Source organism: Tetrao urogallus (assembly GCF_951394365.1).
Source record: "Tetrao urogallus genome assembly, chromosome: 1".
NCBI lineage: Eukaryota > Metazoa > Chordata > Aves > Galliformes > Phasianidae > Tetrao > Tetrao urogallus.
In genome coordinates, this window is record NC_136813.1 from 132038486 (window position 1) to 132055589 (window position 17104).

Sequence of the window (17104 nt, forward strand, 5' to 3'; positions counted from 1 at the left end):
CTCTTTCCGAAAGAAAACATGAGAAATTAACCTCTCTAAAACAGAAAGGAAAACAATGAGTAGGAAATCTCATTCTTCTACTGCAGCACCATTTGTGAGAACTAGAGAGAGCATAAGATAGAGTGGATGAGCGAGCAGCAAAGGCTGTCCCAGAGACTCTTTCCTTTGCTCTTATGAAGACCAAAAGAAAACAAAAAGAGAGAAAGAGAGGGAGAGCAGAATCAGCACAGAAGAGAGCAGAATCACACTGCAGCTAGAGCCTATGGGGAATCCAAAACCTTAATAAATCCAAGTTACTCTATCCCTAAGCTAGGAATGAATCTAGCCTACATTTACTTTGCATCCTTCCTTCTTACTGTCACCTCTGAAAAAACCCAGCCCCTGTGCCCTCTCTAGAAAGACTCCATGCTTCAGCACTTGCAACTCCCCTAAAATTAACTGGCAAAATCCCTGAAGGTACCATGTCAGTCAACACTACCTCTCTTTTCCTATTCCATTCACTTCAAATTCGGTCACCTAGCTTCTAGGGCCAGCAGAGCTCTAATCCATCCCATATCTCAGACCCCTGTTTTGATCATGACAGCAACCAGCTGTGGTGCCCTCTGTGGTTCTGCTGAAACAGCGTCTAAGCTGTTAGGGAAGTATTTACTTAACAGTTGAAACAAAAGGAGTTCAGTGCCTTAAAGACTGTGATCTGTTATAGGCCAAACTAGATAACCACAGTAGTACTTTCTAAATACATGTATTTATATTAAGTCCATGTTTATATCTTTACGTATGTAAACTGTGTAATCCATGGAGATGAATTATGTATCTTGGTCTCTAAATTCTGAGTCTGCTCATCATGCTATTCCATGCCTTGCTTGATGGATTAACGCCCTGTCCATAAGATGATAATATACCATACTATTTTCAGCCTCTCTCTCTTCTTTCCTTTGTTCTAGTGTTCACCTGGTAAAAAACACATTCTGCTCTCTTCACCTAAGTCATTCTTAGGAACTTCTTTTTCTTCCCTAAAGTTTACCACATCAGAAAGAACACAGGAGAAAAAGATCTAGGAGAAGTCAGAATGTGCACATGTATCATACAGTCTTCTAATACTGAACCTCACCTTTTTCTTTCTTAATTCCAATGGCCCACGCAATTGAGCATTTATAGCTCTCACATGATTCACAACACATCCAACCAGAGGATACATTTATCAAGGGAGAAAATACACACCAGATGCTTTACCAGTCAAAAGATAGCTTGGTCAGTGCATAACAACCAAATGAAAAGGCTGTACACTAACCAGGTTAGGCCAGCTGGAGAAGTCTGTCCAAACAAAAGGTGATGACAGTTACTTTTTTCTAAAAACCAGAGTTTGGCACCAGGTTATTAAAACTAGATTATTTTCTCCTTAGCTATTGACCACAGAAGGCCAAGAAACTGTTTTGGGCATGAAGATCAACAGTATTACATACATATTCTGGCCACCCACAGACACCAGTCTGAAATATGTACAGTATCACCAATTTCCAGAGAAACTGAGAGAAAGAAAAGCATGTGCAGAGTTGCATATATCAGTTTTTGTAACAAAAAAAAAATAAAAGAATAAAAAAATAAAAAAAATTCTAGCTACGAAGCTATAAAAGCAGCAGCAATTATCATAATAAAAAAAATGAACCTCAAATACTTAACATTTGGAATAACCCAGCCTTCCTCTAAAAATACTTTTAGTAGCGTCAATCCAAAAGTTCTCTGAAAGCTATGAACCTCCTGCCAAATCCACTGTTTTGTCCCACTCTCCCCCAAATTATGATCTGTATCTTGCTATTATGCATTTTCAAGTATAATTTTCTCTCTTCTGAGTCATCTGTGAACTAAAGCTCCAAATGTATGTCATAAAAGGCATCTTAAGAAACAGAAGGAAGAAAAAGAAGCCCTCTCAGGAAGACTGGGAAGAAGCTGTGCAATTATAGTGTCCATTCCTGACACAGTTTTTTGCAACCAAAATTGCAAGACCAGGTTTATCTAACAGAATGGAGTTGTGAAGTTTGGCAACCTTCATTTACAGCTGTATGTGTTCTGTCCTCAAATTTCAGGTTCAGATGTGCCTGAGGAGTTAAAGTCAAGTCCAGCCAAAAGTATCTGGCTACTGTATTTGCTGGAACAGGACCCAAAACCATATAGGACTGAAGCTCCACATCAGTTTGAAGAGTGAACATGGTAAGCAGAAATGTCATTCTGACAAAATGCAGCTTGCCACTCATTAATGGCATTTTTTCATCCCATGCAGATCCAATTTATGATCTGATGCAAGCTTCTACCTGACAACCTCCTGCCTGGTTCCTTTTCCTCCTAGGTCCTACTAAATGGTCCTTTCTGACAGACATTTTGGATTTTTATTTGACTAATACCTCAAAAGCAAAAAAAGAAAAAGATAGGTCAAAATGATAAAGAGATCTGTAGTTTGGGCCTGAGCTGAGAAGGAGACTAGAATAAATACCAAAACAAAATTCCCAATAATTTCATTGGCACCAAGATTTCTCTTCCATGCTGAAAGATCATTTCAATGATTTATCTGACATGCAAAATAATACAGGCCACAGAAGACCACTTAGAAATTCCTGCAGCAAGAGAAGGTTCTGTTTTGTTTTTAAATATTATGTAAGAAAATGAAATTGAGCACACTATTTCCAGACATTGTTTCAGAGGGGGGATTAGGCATAACATAGACCTCCCATATGAGACAGTTTCAACTAATGATACTTAGGCTGAATATAATTAAAAGACAAAGTAATGTGGCAATGAAGAAAGTAATCCTGGATATGGAAGAAGACAAAGAACATTTGTGATCTTTTCTGTCCCAGCTCACAAATCAGTTCTACAATAAATTGAGAAATTATTATAGTAACACAACTCTGAGTTCCCATTTCCTCTTGAAGGTGATGAACCTTTTTGGACATTACTGACATTATTGGGTAACTCCCAGGCTAGACAATTTTTAGAAAGGGTCTCTTATCCTCAACCATACCAATGAATGAAGTCTTTCAGCTGCAGGTTTTAGGCTAAGACCTATTTCAAAGCATTGGCCCACGTATGATATCAAGTATTTCCACAGTGCTTTGGTGTTGGGTAGTTGGTTTGGACTACAACACCAATTAGTTTTTCAGTACTATACAGAAGTTAACAGAGAGGCTACCTTCAGAGATGAACCTTTAGGACTGAAACATTTAAATGGCTTCTTTTCTTCAGACACGCCATCTTCTGGTACTTTCTGACGTTTCTCAGCTGCTTCAGCCCTTCTCCTTTCAATTTCTTCTTTCATCCTCTTCTTTTCCTCCTAAAAAGTATTAATTTATTCTTTCAGAAACTGCATCACCATTACAAGGCTTTGCTGTCCTGCAAAAATTTATCAGATTATCTAATAGATTTTTTTTATGCTAGCCAAAACAGTTCAGTGAATGCTGTCTGAATGCCAGTAACATGCTGGTGACAATACATCATAGTGTTAAGTGAAGAAGACAATTACTCCATGCTCCTTTAATCTCTCCTCACAGTCTTGTCATCAGATTTACCGCCAAATAGTGTCACTTACAGAGAACAAAGCACATTTATAAAAACATTATTTCATTAAGAACTCAATTTCAGAAACTTAATGTTAAATTTTCGCAATGGTGTCTGTATTTAAAAATATTTCTGAGGAACATTTAGATGAGCTGAAAGATACAGCAAACAGGTTTTGAAGTGAACTAGTCAACCAGCTTGTACAGACTACTATTTGTCTAAAATGGTATAAGAACCAAAAAATCCTACAGTCTCATTTTGCTTCCTAAATTCAGTTTCTCTGTACTCTCAAGTTTCACCTTTGTATTCTTTTTCTCCATCTTCTCTAGCAATTGTGCCAAGGTTAATATTTAATGTGGAAAAAATTGATAGAAGCCCAAAAAGTGAAGTGCTTGAAATGCTTATAGTTTCCCCTCCAGAGAGACAACAGGAGTTTTTACTTTCAGAACTGCAAGTTGAAGCACAACCATTGTGAGTGCTGGTTAGCAGAGTCTTTTTTTCCACACAGTAAGTCACTGTGCAATTTCAGCATCTATTTAATTCTACAATAAAGAGCTTAGCATGTTAAAGCAATTGGCATTTATCTACTAGCACTATTATTATTCTTCCACCACTTGTTTTCCAAACAAGTAAGATTCCTTAATGATGCACCAGAGATTTTAAAATTCTATTTATAAAGTCTCTTGGCAAAGGAAGCACAAGCAAACAGATGTGCTTGGGTACTCAATATTTAAACAGGCAAAAATATCTTCCTAATGAGATCTTGCCCATCATAACTGTATATAACATTAGCATTCCAGTTCATCTGCAGCAGATGAATTTTTGCCACATCCTTTCTAATTCAAGTTGTGCAACATCAAAGAGACACTGAAAATAAATTAAGAAGTCTGTGGCTATAAGAGTCTCCAAAATGTTACCCAAAAAGAGTATAAATGTGCAGCTGCTGCAGATGGCATCCTGACTAATTAAGACATTATTAGAGCCTTGTCTTCCTTGAGGCTAAAACTGCAGTTTTTCTTCGTATCCTGAATGTTTTACCTTGGGTTCTCACTAGAACGTCTATGTGATGTGGTTGACTGATACGAAATACAGCATGCTTGCAGTTAAACCTGTCAGTTAGAGGAATGGGGTAATTTTAATGCCCATGGCATATTTGTGATATGGTCTATCCACTGTGATAGACCATCTCCTGACACAGGCTAAGAAACAGCCATTCTGATAGAGTACATGATCCAAATAGAGGGCTCAAACAAAGGACAAAACCGGAATCAAAATCCACCAGCAAATGCCCACACAGACCTCGGGCAGTATCAGATTCACGAAGGAGAAGCACACACTGGTCTGTAGGTTTGTTTGAGTTTGGTCTTGCTTTCATTGTCATATACTTTTTCCTCACCTATGTGCAAGTCTCCCATGGTATCATTCTGCCCTTTTGCTAAACGCAGATTCATCCATATCCAACCTCACTAACTGCTTTGTACTGTACAGATACTGTTGTAAAGAGTTACCATCTAATCTGAGATGAGTGGAAGCAAAGGAGTTACAATGAGGAATTAAAATCAGAAAGCAATACTTTTTCCTGTACACTTACCTCCTCTCTGATTTTTCTCTCAGCCTCCTCCTGCTTCTTCTTCTGCTCCTCTTCCTCCAGGATTTTCCTGCGCTCCTCCCGCCTTTTCTTCAGCTCATCCAGCTCCACAGCTGCCTCCTGCTGTTTCTCCTTCAGCTTCTCAGAGCCAGCCTCAGCATTTGCAGCTCCTTTCAAGTTGGAGCGGCTGGGGAAGAAAGAAAAGACGAGGTAATGCACCACAAATTTTCTCTTCCTGGCCAGAGCCAACCTGATAACCCACATTCACCAGCAACACAACGATACTCCTTATAAGATCTTTTACTCCTTGTAAACTCCATCAAACTCAAAGCAAAGCATTTGGGGTAGGAGCCAGATAAGTCTGGACACTTGGAGGAGCATGTTTCCCATCCACTGCCAGTGAGGAAGCAGGCTCATGTACTCGAGACAGGGGCTGGACCATCCTGCCTGACATCTCAGATTCCCTCCATTTTCATCACAACTCAACAACTAAGCTTTGTATATTTAACATCTCAGGTAACATCAGCAAGATGCACCTTATCAGCATCTTCATGAGGAGACTGAAGGCCTGCTCTGAAAGTAATGCCTCCTAGTTTAAGATGTTGGTCCATGACATCAGAGGTAGGTTTTGATGGTATGGCAGTAGAGGTTGAACCTTCCTGACAGTGTTTCATTACATCTGCAGTCGTGTGACAGGTGGCAGCAACAGGGCAGTTTGACAAAATGGCATCTGATATGGAGTTGCCTATGAAGCAAAGGTGTCACCAAAGTCCTCCATGAGGAAAAAATGGCACTCACTGACACTCATTGATGCTTGCTGAACATTTCTGGAGACCAAACTGTGGATGTGAGCACAGTGAGGTGGTGGATGGGGCATTTCAACCATGGAGATAGTGACACAAAAACCAAGCCACATTTGGGAAGCCATGCACAGTAGTCACCCCACAAAGTGAAGTGTTTCTTGATCAGCACATCCACACAAATCAGACCAGGGAACTGTTCATGGAGCTGAATAAATGTTTCAATGCCTTGGAAACAATGGAAGCAATGTTGGAATATCACAAAGTTTGCACATAGTGGGTCCCAAAAATTCTCACACAAGAACAGAAGGAACACCATATGCAACTTTGTCAGGACCTATTGAACAAACAGCATACTAAAGGCAATGGTTTTCTGAATCACAATATTACTGGTGATGAAACTCGGTATCACCACTAAAAGCAAGAGTCAAAGCAGCAGTTCATGCAGTGGCAATATCTGAATTCACCATCAAAGAAAACATTCAAGATCCAGTTCTGAGCAGGTAAAGCAATGTGTACTGTCTTTTGGGATAGGAAAGGGGCGATTCTTCTGGATTTCCTGGAACCCAGACAAACAATCAACTCTGACCGCTGCGTCACAACATTGACAAAGCTGAGGGCTCAAACTTCCAGGGTCAGGCCAGAGAAGAAGACCATCTTTCTCTTGCAGCATGATATCACCAGGCCCATACCAGTTTGAAGACATAAGCACATTGCCAGTCTTGGCTGGACTGTCCTACTACACCTACTGTATAGTTCAGATTTGGTACCTTGTGACTTCCAACTGTTTGGGTCAGTGAAAGGTGGACTGCATGGCCATTTTCCTAGCAAGTATCTTTGGGGACCAAACCAGATACAGAAGGAAACAGAGTGGTGAGACTCTTACCGATTCAAAACATAAAATGCTTTTAAAAGCCTAAAAATGTTCCTACGTAATCTAAAGCACCTATCGCTTGGACTCAGCAAGCTTGTATGAATAGAAAGGTTCATCAGAACTTCTGCTGACATTTTCCAGGGAAAATATGCCTTCAATTAAGGAAGTGGAAATTATTTGTTAATGACAACTTTCCACAGGAGAAAACCCTAAGTTTTACAGCCAACTCTAATATGAGAGACAGACAGAAAGAATAAAAGGAGTGAGGAGTGGGGGGAGAGTATTTGTATAGGTGAAGTGCATGCTCTCAACAGAGTCAGATAGTATCACCTAGTTAAACAATTACCACAACAGTGTTTAGTCAAACGTCTACTCCCTGAGCATGTTTAGTGTTACTGCTGACAAGGAGATAGGTACCACAGAGGTATCAGTATGCTATTCACAAGGGACAGAAAAGGAATGTACTTACTGATTTTTTTAAAGATCTTTCTGCTCTGTTCTGTTGACATTTAGAAAAGCTGGATATTAATAACTTCATTAATGGAGCCAGTGTTGTGGAGTTAAATGCCACAAGACAGAACAAATCAAGTGTTCCAACAATAACAATAACTGTTAGAGATGATGAGATTAGAGATGACAACATGAAGAACAAATACATAAATCTGCAGTCTGCTGAATCACACCCAATCCTGCAAAGGCACTCTTCATTCAAATAGATCTCTCATCTAGATGGGCTTAGCCATATAAAACAGATTGTAGGATCAGAGCTGAATTATCTGTGGTTTCAATATCACAATAGGATCTGCTAAAACAGATTACTCTGCCCTCACATGGTATTACTGACTGGGAAAAAACTCAGCTGCAGCAGGGCAGAATGTATCATTTAGAAATTGTAATACTAAAAAAACATATGGTAAAACAGCATAGCCAAACTGACATTGTGATGTGCTTATCAGCTGTTGTAATTCATCTGTGAAAGTTCAACATCAGCGTGGTAAGACCTGGCATTTATTTTGAAATGTGTTTATTTGGAAAGGCTTTTCTATATATAACACCACAAAGCAAAGCTAAAGGAAAAAAAGTCCAGAGGTATGTGAACTTCTGTATCCCCAGGACATTGTCACACCTGATTTTCTAGAGTTATAGCTGCATAGTATACATTTCTCTAATATTACTTTATCACAGTCCTTTTCTGCTCTAGGTCCTAATCCTGAATGTGTTTTTGCCATGGAGTTACTCAGCCCATTGAAACAGAGCCATAAAATCACCCTCCATCATAAGCATCACGTGGTTGTGAGTAGTTACTAATAAGGGTTTGCATCAGGTAGTGATGTATAATTAGAGAAAGGAACTCAAGCCCTTTTTTAATTAAAAAAAAAAAAAACAAAAACATAAAACTAAAACACTGAGAAAAAATATTGTAAACTATTTGAATTTTCACTTAGGCTGCTCAAAGAACAAAGCGAGGATCAGCTCCTGTGGTTTAAGGCACGCTTTTGGGTGTTTAGCCTGAAATGTTTCTAATATCATTTGCAGAGATTACAAAAACCCATGAACTTAAAGGGGGCACAGGTTATTTCTAAAGATCCATCTATCCTGCCCAAGCCATTAAAAAGCTGTTTTTAAGGCTTTCCCACTTCATTGCATGGTTGCAACCTCTGTAACAAACATCCCAGGAACCTAATTACTGAATTAATTAATTGTTCTTGCTATCTGAAGTCTGGCTTGTCCCAGCCAGACCTGCAAGTTTCAGGTCCCCAAAAATCCAAGAAGTCACTTCTAACAGACATAATGATCCAATTTTCTGGTGGTCCTGTGTGGAGCCTGTTGTTGAACTCAGTGATCCTTATGGGTCTCCCCCAACCCAGGATATTCTATGACTCTATGACAAAGGTATCACTTGCCAGGGCAAATACTTCACACCCAAAATTAAAAGAACTGAGAATATTTGATCTGTTTCTCTTAACAAATAACCATTCTGTTTTATATGACTACACAAGAAAGGTTAATCCTTAGTGACTTCAGTGCAGACAGCCTCAAAGAAATCGACAGCTACTCTCTACTTTCAACTCATAAAAAAACAAAGGTATAATCTAGTCTTAGGATTTTTGTTTGAAGACTCCAAGTGTCCTCCTTACAAAGGAGATCACTTCAGGTTTCTAGCTAATTTTATTCTCATAGAACCTTTCACTTCTGGTTCTGCATAATCTGAAACAGGAAACAATAAACTGGCAGTCATTCTCCTTGTTTTCCTCCACCTCCACAAAATCCTCTGTTCTCAACAGATTCTGGGAATCTCCATTCCTTACTGTCAACAATTAAAAATTAGTATTGAGATGCTGGGTGGAGGAAGAATTTCATAAGTACCTCCTTGGTGCTAAGAAGTGAAGACAGTTGCCAGCTTTCAGACAAGGAGGAAAAGGAAAGAAGTGGTTTGTGGGAGCCAAAAAAAGTCAGAATAATGTGGAAAAAAAAGCACTGCTTCATATTTAGTACTTTTGCATTCCTGTGTGAGAATGGAGAGGAAGGTAAGTAGGAGGGGAGATGAGAAACGAAAGATCTAAAACGCCTTTTTTTCCTGCAATTTTCTGGCTGATATGAACAAATGAGATGCAGATAAGATTTTCCTTTAGCCTGCACTACCCTATTTTGTTCTCAGTCATCACCACTGAGATTTAGCCAAGTTACAATGCTTCTTAACGAGTATCTGATGTGTTCATGCAAAAACAAGAAGAAAGCTCCAAACAAAGCCTTACGTTAGCCATCCTTCTTCACACATTTGGAAATCATGAAAGAAAAACAGAAAAAGAAAAAACAGAGTGGAAACTCAAATCTACATGTTGCCTCCAAGGCTTGTCTCCCACAGGAAGTGAAACAAATGAGAACACAACAAAAATATTTTCAGAAATCTTTTCTCATGTTATTGATGATGTGACCCCAGTCATGATGCAGGGTAGTTCTAAGGAAGGACCATTTCCTGCTACTCCATCTCCGTGCTGCCTGACTCTCTCTGTCTTTTGGCCTTAGGTCAGGGTGTCCCCAGGGTCTTTTGAACTGCATTTTATTTTGAGAAAGTTTGATTTTCCCGGAAGAATCACAAGGGGAGTGCTGAGATATAACAGCAAAATCCATCTGCCCCACACATTTCTAAATGTGCACGGAGAGCTTAACCTTCTCTTTGCCTGTGCCAATGTAAAAGAGAAAGAGAGGTGTATAGAAAAAAAAAAAAAAAAAAAAAAAAAAAAGAACATTTTCTCTTCTAACTGAAAAATATCACTTTTATAGCAAAAACATTAACTACAAGGTTTGCCTTGAAATCAAGAGAATTTCTAGCTATCAAGAGTTACCAACTGAATTGTGCTTCATGCTGATATGCATTATTACTAAAAGGAATTATGTGTAACTAAAAATCATTGAAATCCAATTTCAGGATGAATTTGATTTTAAAAATTTAGGGAACACAAAATCTGGAATGCAGTCTTCACTGGCCTCTGTGCAGATAGTGGAACGAAATGTCTCTCAAGGAAGAAAAAAATCCAGCAAAGAAAAATAAGCCACTAATTTCTACCAAGGTTCTATTTACATCTGTTTTCTGTACCTTGTTTTATCACTGTAAAAATGTGGGTGCAGCCTGCTAGAAAACTAATCAACAGCCTTAAATCAGACCTAAGCACTCAGTGAACACTAGAGCCTCCTCTGACGGTGCCAACCTAAGTCTTGCACACAGCTGCTACAAGGTTATTCACTGGAGACCCCAGGAAGGCCCCCTGCTCTACTCTAACACAAAGACCAGTGTGCTTAGCTGGAACTTACCCAAAAGCATTTTCAGTAGATTTAAGTTTGGGGACAGTGAGTTCACGTTCTCCATTCTGTGCCTTTTGTTCCGGAACTCCCTTTTTACGATCCCAGACACTTTTCATTTCCTCCTTGGGTGCTTTTTCTTTATCCTTGTTGTCTTTTACCTGCTCAGAAGATACCATAAATCACAGGGGAAAAAAATGTCACAATGAGACATTATCAATAGCAGTCAAGGAACAAGAATTCCTTAAACGGAATTAGTGATTAACTCAGCAACTGTCTTCAAAATGATCATGTGCCTTAAGCCAGAAGTAGACTTTTTAACTTTACAGTTTAAAAATAGGATCATCCATCACCCTGCCTTTCTGATCCAAATTCACAATGAAAACACCTAAAATAACCAGTCTTCTGTGAAAGTGTATTGCAGCTATACATGCGGTAGCATGGGGCTTGGCTACTACATCTTCTTTCTGTAACTGCACCTTCCTTAGGCACCTCAGTCACCTCAGTCCTCCTTACTTCCACTGCAGCATCACTCATGTGCAGCCCATTAAGATCGTGGGCTGCACAATCTTTGGGGCTAGGCTTGCTCAGATGTTGTTGGTTAAGAGCATTGCAGCAATAGAAATCATTTATAACCTTCAGTTTGCTTGAACAAAGCTCATGCTATCTGGATGTAGGCAGATCATTCTGCAGCACAGCAAGGGAGTACCAACAGAACAGAGCTAGTATTTTCAGCATCACAGCAGGTGGATGCCTCAGTACTACAGGAACAATGAAAAAGATAAAAAGCTGATCTTTGTATCAGAGTATAAGTTACTCTGTCAAAAAGCACAGTCATGTCAGAGGATGGTCACCAATAGTGTTATCAGGCTCAAATATTTAATCCTATGAAGAAGCAAAAGTTCTCTCAAATGTTCTCTCAGGAAACACTAAAGCAAAAATTCTCCCTATCCTTACAGTTTTTTACCCTATAATTTTTAAGAGTAATCAAGTATATTGACTGCATGAATTTCATTCTTTAGTATCCCCCTATAGTTATGGGCTTGAAGTATTTACCAAAACCAGAAACAGCCTGATCTCAGCATGCCCATGGTTGGATGCTGAGAAGTGGAGTATATAGACCTACTTAAGTCCTTTGTCCTCAGCCAGAATTATTCCCACGATGAAAATTAGTCGACCTAGCAGCCTAAATAAACTTTCAACAGCAGCAGAGGAAAACATTATCCCAAAAATATCTCTTTTCCCTGGCTCTCCAGTGTTGGAGGAAGCCAGCAAGAAAGGAAAGGAAAAAAATACTCTCATTTCTTGCCATCCTATTTGCTAATTAAAAAGCAGGAATAATTTCCATAACAGTCCTGTCTGCAGCACAACTGCTTTTATGGCATTCCATGCGGCATGAGGAAATAAAAACCTACAGCAGACCACACTGAGGCGGCACACACTGCACGTCAGTACTGAGCAGCTACATTGCTCCAGTGAGCTTGCCACTGATGAGGGATGTAGGACACAACCCACAGCGACATCTGCTCTGTCCTGAGAGCAGGCAGCAGCAGCAGCAGCACCAGCACAGACATTCCCCACAGGCTCCTGCCAATGGGCTGTAGTTGCAACCTGGATCCCCACCCTGACAGACAGGAGGGGAGCTCAGTTTCCATGGCCATGCATTCTTAGGCTGTGATGCTGTGACTGCTAGCAAGCAAGGCCATTATTACTTGGTGCCCCGAGGAAAGGTTTTCTTTTTTTCTAGGAGCTGTGTTGAGACAACCAGTGCTATTCATTGAGTCTAATGTACGCTGCCAGACAGCTATGACTTTTGGGAGCTCCCAGATGTGGGCAAGATTCTAGCTTGTGACATGTTCACAGCAAAAAAGTTCTGCTGCTTGTTAGCTCAGGGAGATACTGAGAACAGCAATACTGATTGTTGTAAGATCTCAAATGCCAGGATGTCTGTGTTGGGACTTTGAGAGCATAGTATTTCCTTTGCTGAGATTTTCATCAAGACCTTTCTCAGTCTCATTAAAAAGCCGATACTTCCAGTTGCCTGATGTATTGAAGTCCACTGGGGAGAGTCATATCTCTTACATCTTAATTGAAATTGCTGAGAAAACTAATATTAAAACAACATAATTTAAAAAATAATAGGTTAGGAAATAGCATTTCAGAAGCTAGCTAGGATTTATGGTAATGTGCACACATTTGAGAAAACCATTAATGCAGCTTGGCTCCCTTATTCAGAAAGATGATAAAACAAGATATTAAAGAAATATTTCACAGCTTTCAGGTCCAATAATTCTCCTACTAATTTTAATGCCAAAACTGTGATTGATAGCACAGGAACAGACAACCATTATGTCCCACTCCAGAGGAAGACAACAGAAAAAGTATTTTCCCTTGTCTCAGTGCTTTCCTGAATTACAGGCCAATTCAGTTTTTGCTGAACTTAGTGAAAAGGACTGCTCTGATTCCAGTTGGAGTGGGTGGGTAGTGCTACCTGAACTGAAAACAATTCACATGCTCCCTTCAAATCTCGAGCCTCGAGTCAAAAGAGAATATGGACAAAACCATGCTTTGTTTAGCTAATTTTCAATATACATAATTTATATTCTAATCTTTCTCTGTACTACATCTTTCCTGTTAAGCTCTTATGTTAACATTTGAGAGTCAAGATTTCTAAATCTAGAACTTGAACAACTTCACACTACACTGGATTACTGAGGATGGAACCTTTTGGCATGCTGAGCTCTTATTTGGACACAGTTTCTTGCAGTCTTAAAAGCTGTGGGCACCTGGGTCTAGGCCTTCCATTTAGAGTGAACTGCTACACCCAAATACCATGAGAAAAGCAACTGTTGCAGCATGTCTAGCCAAACTAGAAGCAGGAAATACCAGGAGCCTCACATCATGAGAAAGCTTGTTCTTACGAGCTTTCCAGGACAGTTGTGAGTACCCAAAATCGTGGGGCAGTTCAGAGAAGGAGACAGATTTTTTATTTTTTTTATTTTTATTTCTTTGCTAGTTTGATCAAAATCTGCCATTTGAAGGCCAGACTTTAGTCACATTAAGAATGGATATGTGGTCATGTTGCACAGTTACAAAAGCAAAATCTGGTTATGTGAAGAAAGTATGCCTTCAGGGATCTTGTTCACAATATATCGCCATCCTCTTAATTGCATATATGGGTCTACAATAAGTCTCACTGAATTTTGCTCTTTGCATGAGGGGAAGAAGTAGCGATAGGAACCTGATCATTACTTTATTTGAAGTCTAAGAATGTCAATTTTTCATTACAAACCAAGAAGCAACAACTGAGATTTTTAAAACTGAGCAGGATATTTCAAAAGTTCAGCTTGATACACATGCACAAGTTTCACCTTTCAGCGCATGGACATTCAGCATTGCACCAGAAGTGGGATTCCTTAAACTGTCTCAACTTAAGCATCCAAAAATGGAAGCACTAAAATCACAAGTCACTTTCAAAAGTCATGACAATTCCCTGGAAAATCCAATCTTGTGGGCATGTCTTAAAAGGATCGTGGGAGTCCCACTGACAGCTGAGTGAGCTCCAGGCAAACAGAGATAGGATATTGTGTCTCAAGCCCTGTTGTGGCTCTCATTGAACTCTTTCCCTTTCTAGACCATTATTTTAGCACATTGCCAGTCTCTCTCCCTTTGGAACCTTTCTTCCAGTCATCTTCATAACGTTATCTTTTCAATCTCACCAATATTCTACTAAAAATATGGACAATAACTCTAGCAACTGGACCTAGAACCTGGTGGCGTGACTTGCCTTCACCTCTCTCTGAGGGGGAGATAAGCTTCTACAGCATGTTCTACATTGATCAAGTTGCTTTCCAACAACTAAGGACAATAGCGAAGATCCTCTGAAGCCCTCAGCACTCCCAGGCAGACGGAGGCACAAACTCCCAGGCACAAACTACCTGTTGCTAAATCTCTGTGTTGCAGCTCTTTAAGAGAGCCCCATGAACCTGTTTGAACCCATACCGGCGCAATCCTGTAAGAACCTGACTGGTTTCAATGTCTGGTCAGGATCAGAGGCTATTCTGATACCTTCTGCACTGACCCAAAAGCACACTGAATATGGCTCCCTGTTTGTCAGCTGTAACCTGAAGAGTAAATGGTTCCCAAATCTTACTTACCATACAGTAAAACACCATGGCACCAGCTCCTGTGTTTACAGTGGAAATGCAATGCAGTAATTTTTGTAGATTTTCTCTTTAAAACAAAAGAAGAATCTTGGGTATGCACAGTTTATATCATGTGATATTGCAGCTTTGGGGAAAATGATTAGTTAAGATATTCAAGCGGCCAAAGGGCCTAGATTATTATTATTACTATTTTAAGAGTAGGTCTCAGTCACAGGAGAAAAGTTCACAGTAAAGTGAGAGGAAACAAGGGAAGGATGATTAGTTGATACAGTCCTGAAAAATTCATCCCTACGGTGCAAGCCATCCTTGCGCTATTGACAGAAATGAGTTTGACTGAAGTATTTGTTCTAAGACAAACAGAACTTGGTTCTAAGGCCACAAAAGAACAAAATACTTGAGCATATACTTAATGTTAAGCACACAAGTAGCTTCATCTATTTATTTCAACAGGATTACTCATGTTCTTGAAGTGAAGCACATATTTAAGTACTTTGCTGAACAAGCAAAATTCAGTTATAAGTCCCTTATTTTTTTAACTCAAGTTTCCTTACAACAACTAAATCAACGGTTAATAAATTACCTGTTCTTTTTTGGAGGTAGGTTGAAGCTTCTGTGGTAAGCTTTCCTTTTTAGCTTCCGCTTTAACCTCTTTGTCTTCCTCCTTTGTTATGGAGTTTTTAATAATTTTTGTTTTAAATACGGTATGAAAACATTGTTCTACAAGCACTTTTGTTTCTCCACACTGTGCTCACGTACCAATCCTGTGTGCAGCCACATGTCCTTCACGTGCTGTTGTGCCCACATCTGCATGTACAGCGGTGCTCCCTCCTCCCTCTCTAAATGCTTCCATTCCCCCATCAGGGCTTTTCTCACTCGCGTGGCATCATGCTCACGTGTTCCAGCAGAGAGCCCTTTCTTGTGATTGCATTTAACACACACATTCCTCACACAGTTTACCAGGTGCTGATAAAATTTTGTGTTGAGTTGTGTTTGCCTCAACCTTATGTCTTACTTCATCAAGCCAGCTTATAGCAACTGAGAAAAAAGGCAGCAAAGAACATGCAAAGGTCTGAACATGCATGGTTTGCTCTGAACAATGAAGTGAGGACAGGCATGTTATGCATCCCATTACTGGTAAGCAGAAGCAAGGAGTTTTATTTTAAAACAAACAAACAAAGAGTATTAGTTGTTTAAATGCAGGAAATAATCTTTTCTTGCATTACATTTCTCACAAACCACAGGTGTCTTAATTTGGTGCAAAATGTTTACTGTACCTTTTTTCTTAGCAAATCTGCTTGAGCTTTTTCCTCTTGTGCTTTCTTCTCTTCCATCTTTTTCTTTTCCTTTAATTTTTCTGCTTCTAACCTAGCCTTTTCTTCAGCTGCCCTCTTTTCCTCTTCTGCCCTAGCCCTTTCCTCAGCTGCTTTCCTTTCCTCTTCTGCCTTAGCCCTCTCCTCAGCTGCTTTCCTCTCCTCTTCTGCCTTAGCCCTCTCCTCAGCTGCTTTCCTCTCCTCTTCTGCCTTAGCCCTCTCCTCAGCTGCTTTCCTCTCCTCTTCTGCCTTAGCCCTCTCCCTTTCCTCAGCTGCTCTCTTCTCCTCTTCTGCTTTAGCTCGCTCTCTTTCCTCAGCTGCCCTCTTTTCCTCCTCTGCTTTCTGTTTTTCTTCAGCTGCTTTCTTTTCTTCTTCTGCTTTTAACCTCTCTTTTTCTTCTGCCTCAAGTCTCTCCCTTTCTTTCTCAGCCTCTTCCTTCTCTTTATCCGCAGCATCAGTTATACTCTGCTCCCCTTCCAGCGTAGCATTTGTATCATTCTCTGCATTTACAGCTAGAGTTTTTGTTTCTACCACCTCTTCTTTATCTGTGGACTTTTCTACTGCCACATCTACCTGATTTTCCTCTGTGGGTACCTCCTTTGGTTTCTCCTCTTCCATGTCTTTTTCTTCTTTTTTTCCCTCTTCTTCTCCATCTTGCCTCCAATTGTTCCTTTGGTACGATTTGGTAACTGTTTCTGTTTCCTCAATCTCACAGCGTCCTTGGCGTGTTTCAACCTTTTCCTCTTTCCCTGTGGTCTCATTTTCTTCCACATTGTTTACTTCTCTCCTGCTGGGCACTGACAAGCTCCCATCTGTGATCGTTGGGTCAAATTCCTTTTGACGTTCCAGGGCTTCCTGTAGACGTTTTTGGCGTCTCTCTTCCCGTCTTGCCAGTCTCTCCAACAATGCAGCTTCATCATCTGTACTACGTTTTGTTTCTTCTTCTGCCACACTGCACAAAAGTGACAATTTGTCATTAGAAAGTTTTCTAACAATGTATGCACTTAGCTGTTTCT

At 39.9% G+C, this 17104-nt stretch overlaps 1 protein-coding gene across 4 annotated transcripts in view; it reads right to left on the reverse strand.

Annotated features, from left to right (window-relative positions):
* Positions 1 to 17104, reverse strand: part of CALD1 (caldesmon 1) — a gene marked incomplete at both ends in the record, with an annotated part of 91285 nt that overhangs the window by 12036 nt on the left and 62145 nt on the right. For 2 of the 4 annotated variants that reach the window (XM_079540020.1, XM_079540019.1), the window contains 5 exons: positions 3185 to 3325; positions 5141 to 5324; positions 10625 to 10773; positions 15359 to 15439; positions 16053 to 17040. In XM_079540020.1, the coding sequence (XP_079396146.1) occupies positions 3185 to 3325; positions 5141 to 5324; positions 10625 to 10773; positions 15359 to 15439; positions 16053 to 17040 (1543 nt within the window). The remainder of the gene's footprint in view (positions 1 to 3184; positions 3326 to 5140; positions 5325 to 10624; positions 10774 to 15358; positions 15440 to 16052; positions 17041 to 17104) is intronic. The other 2 variants (XM_079540022.1, XM_079540021.1) reach the window with 1 other exon arrangement.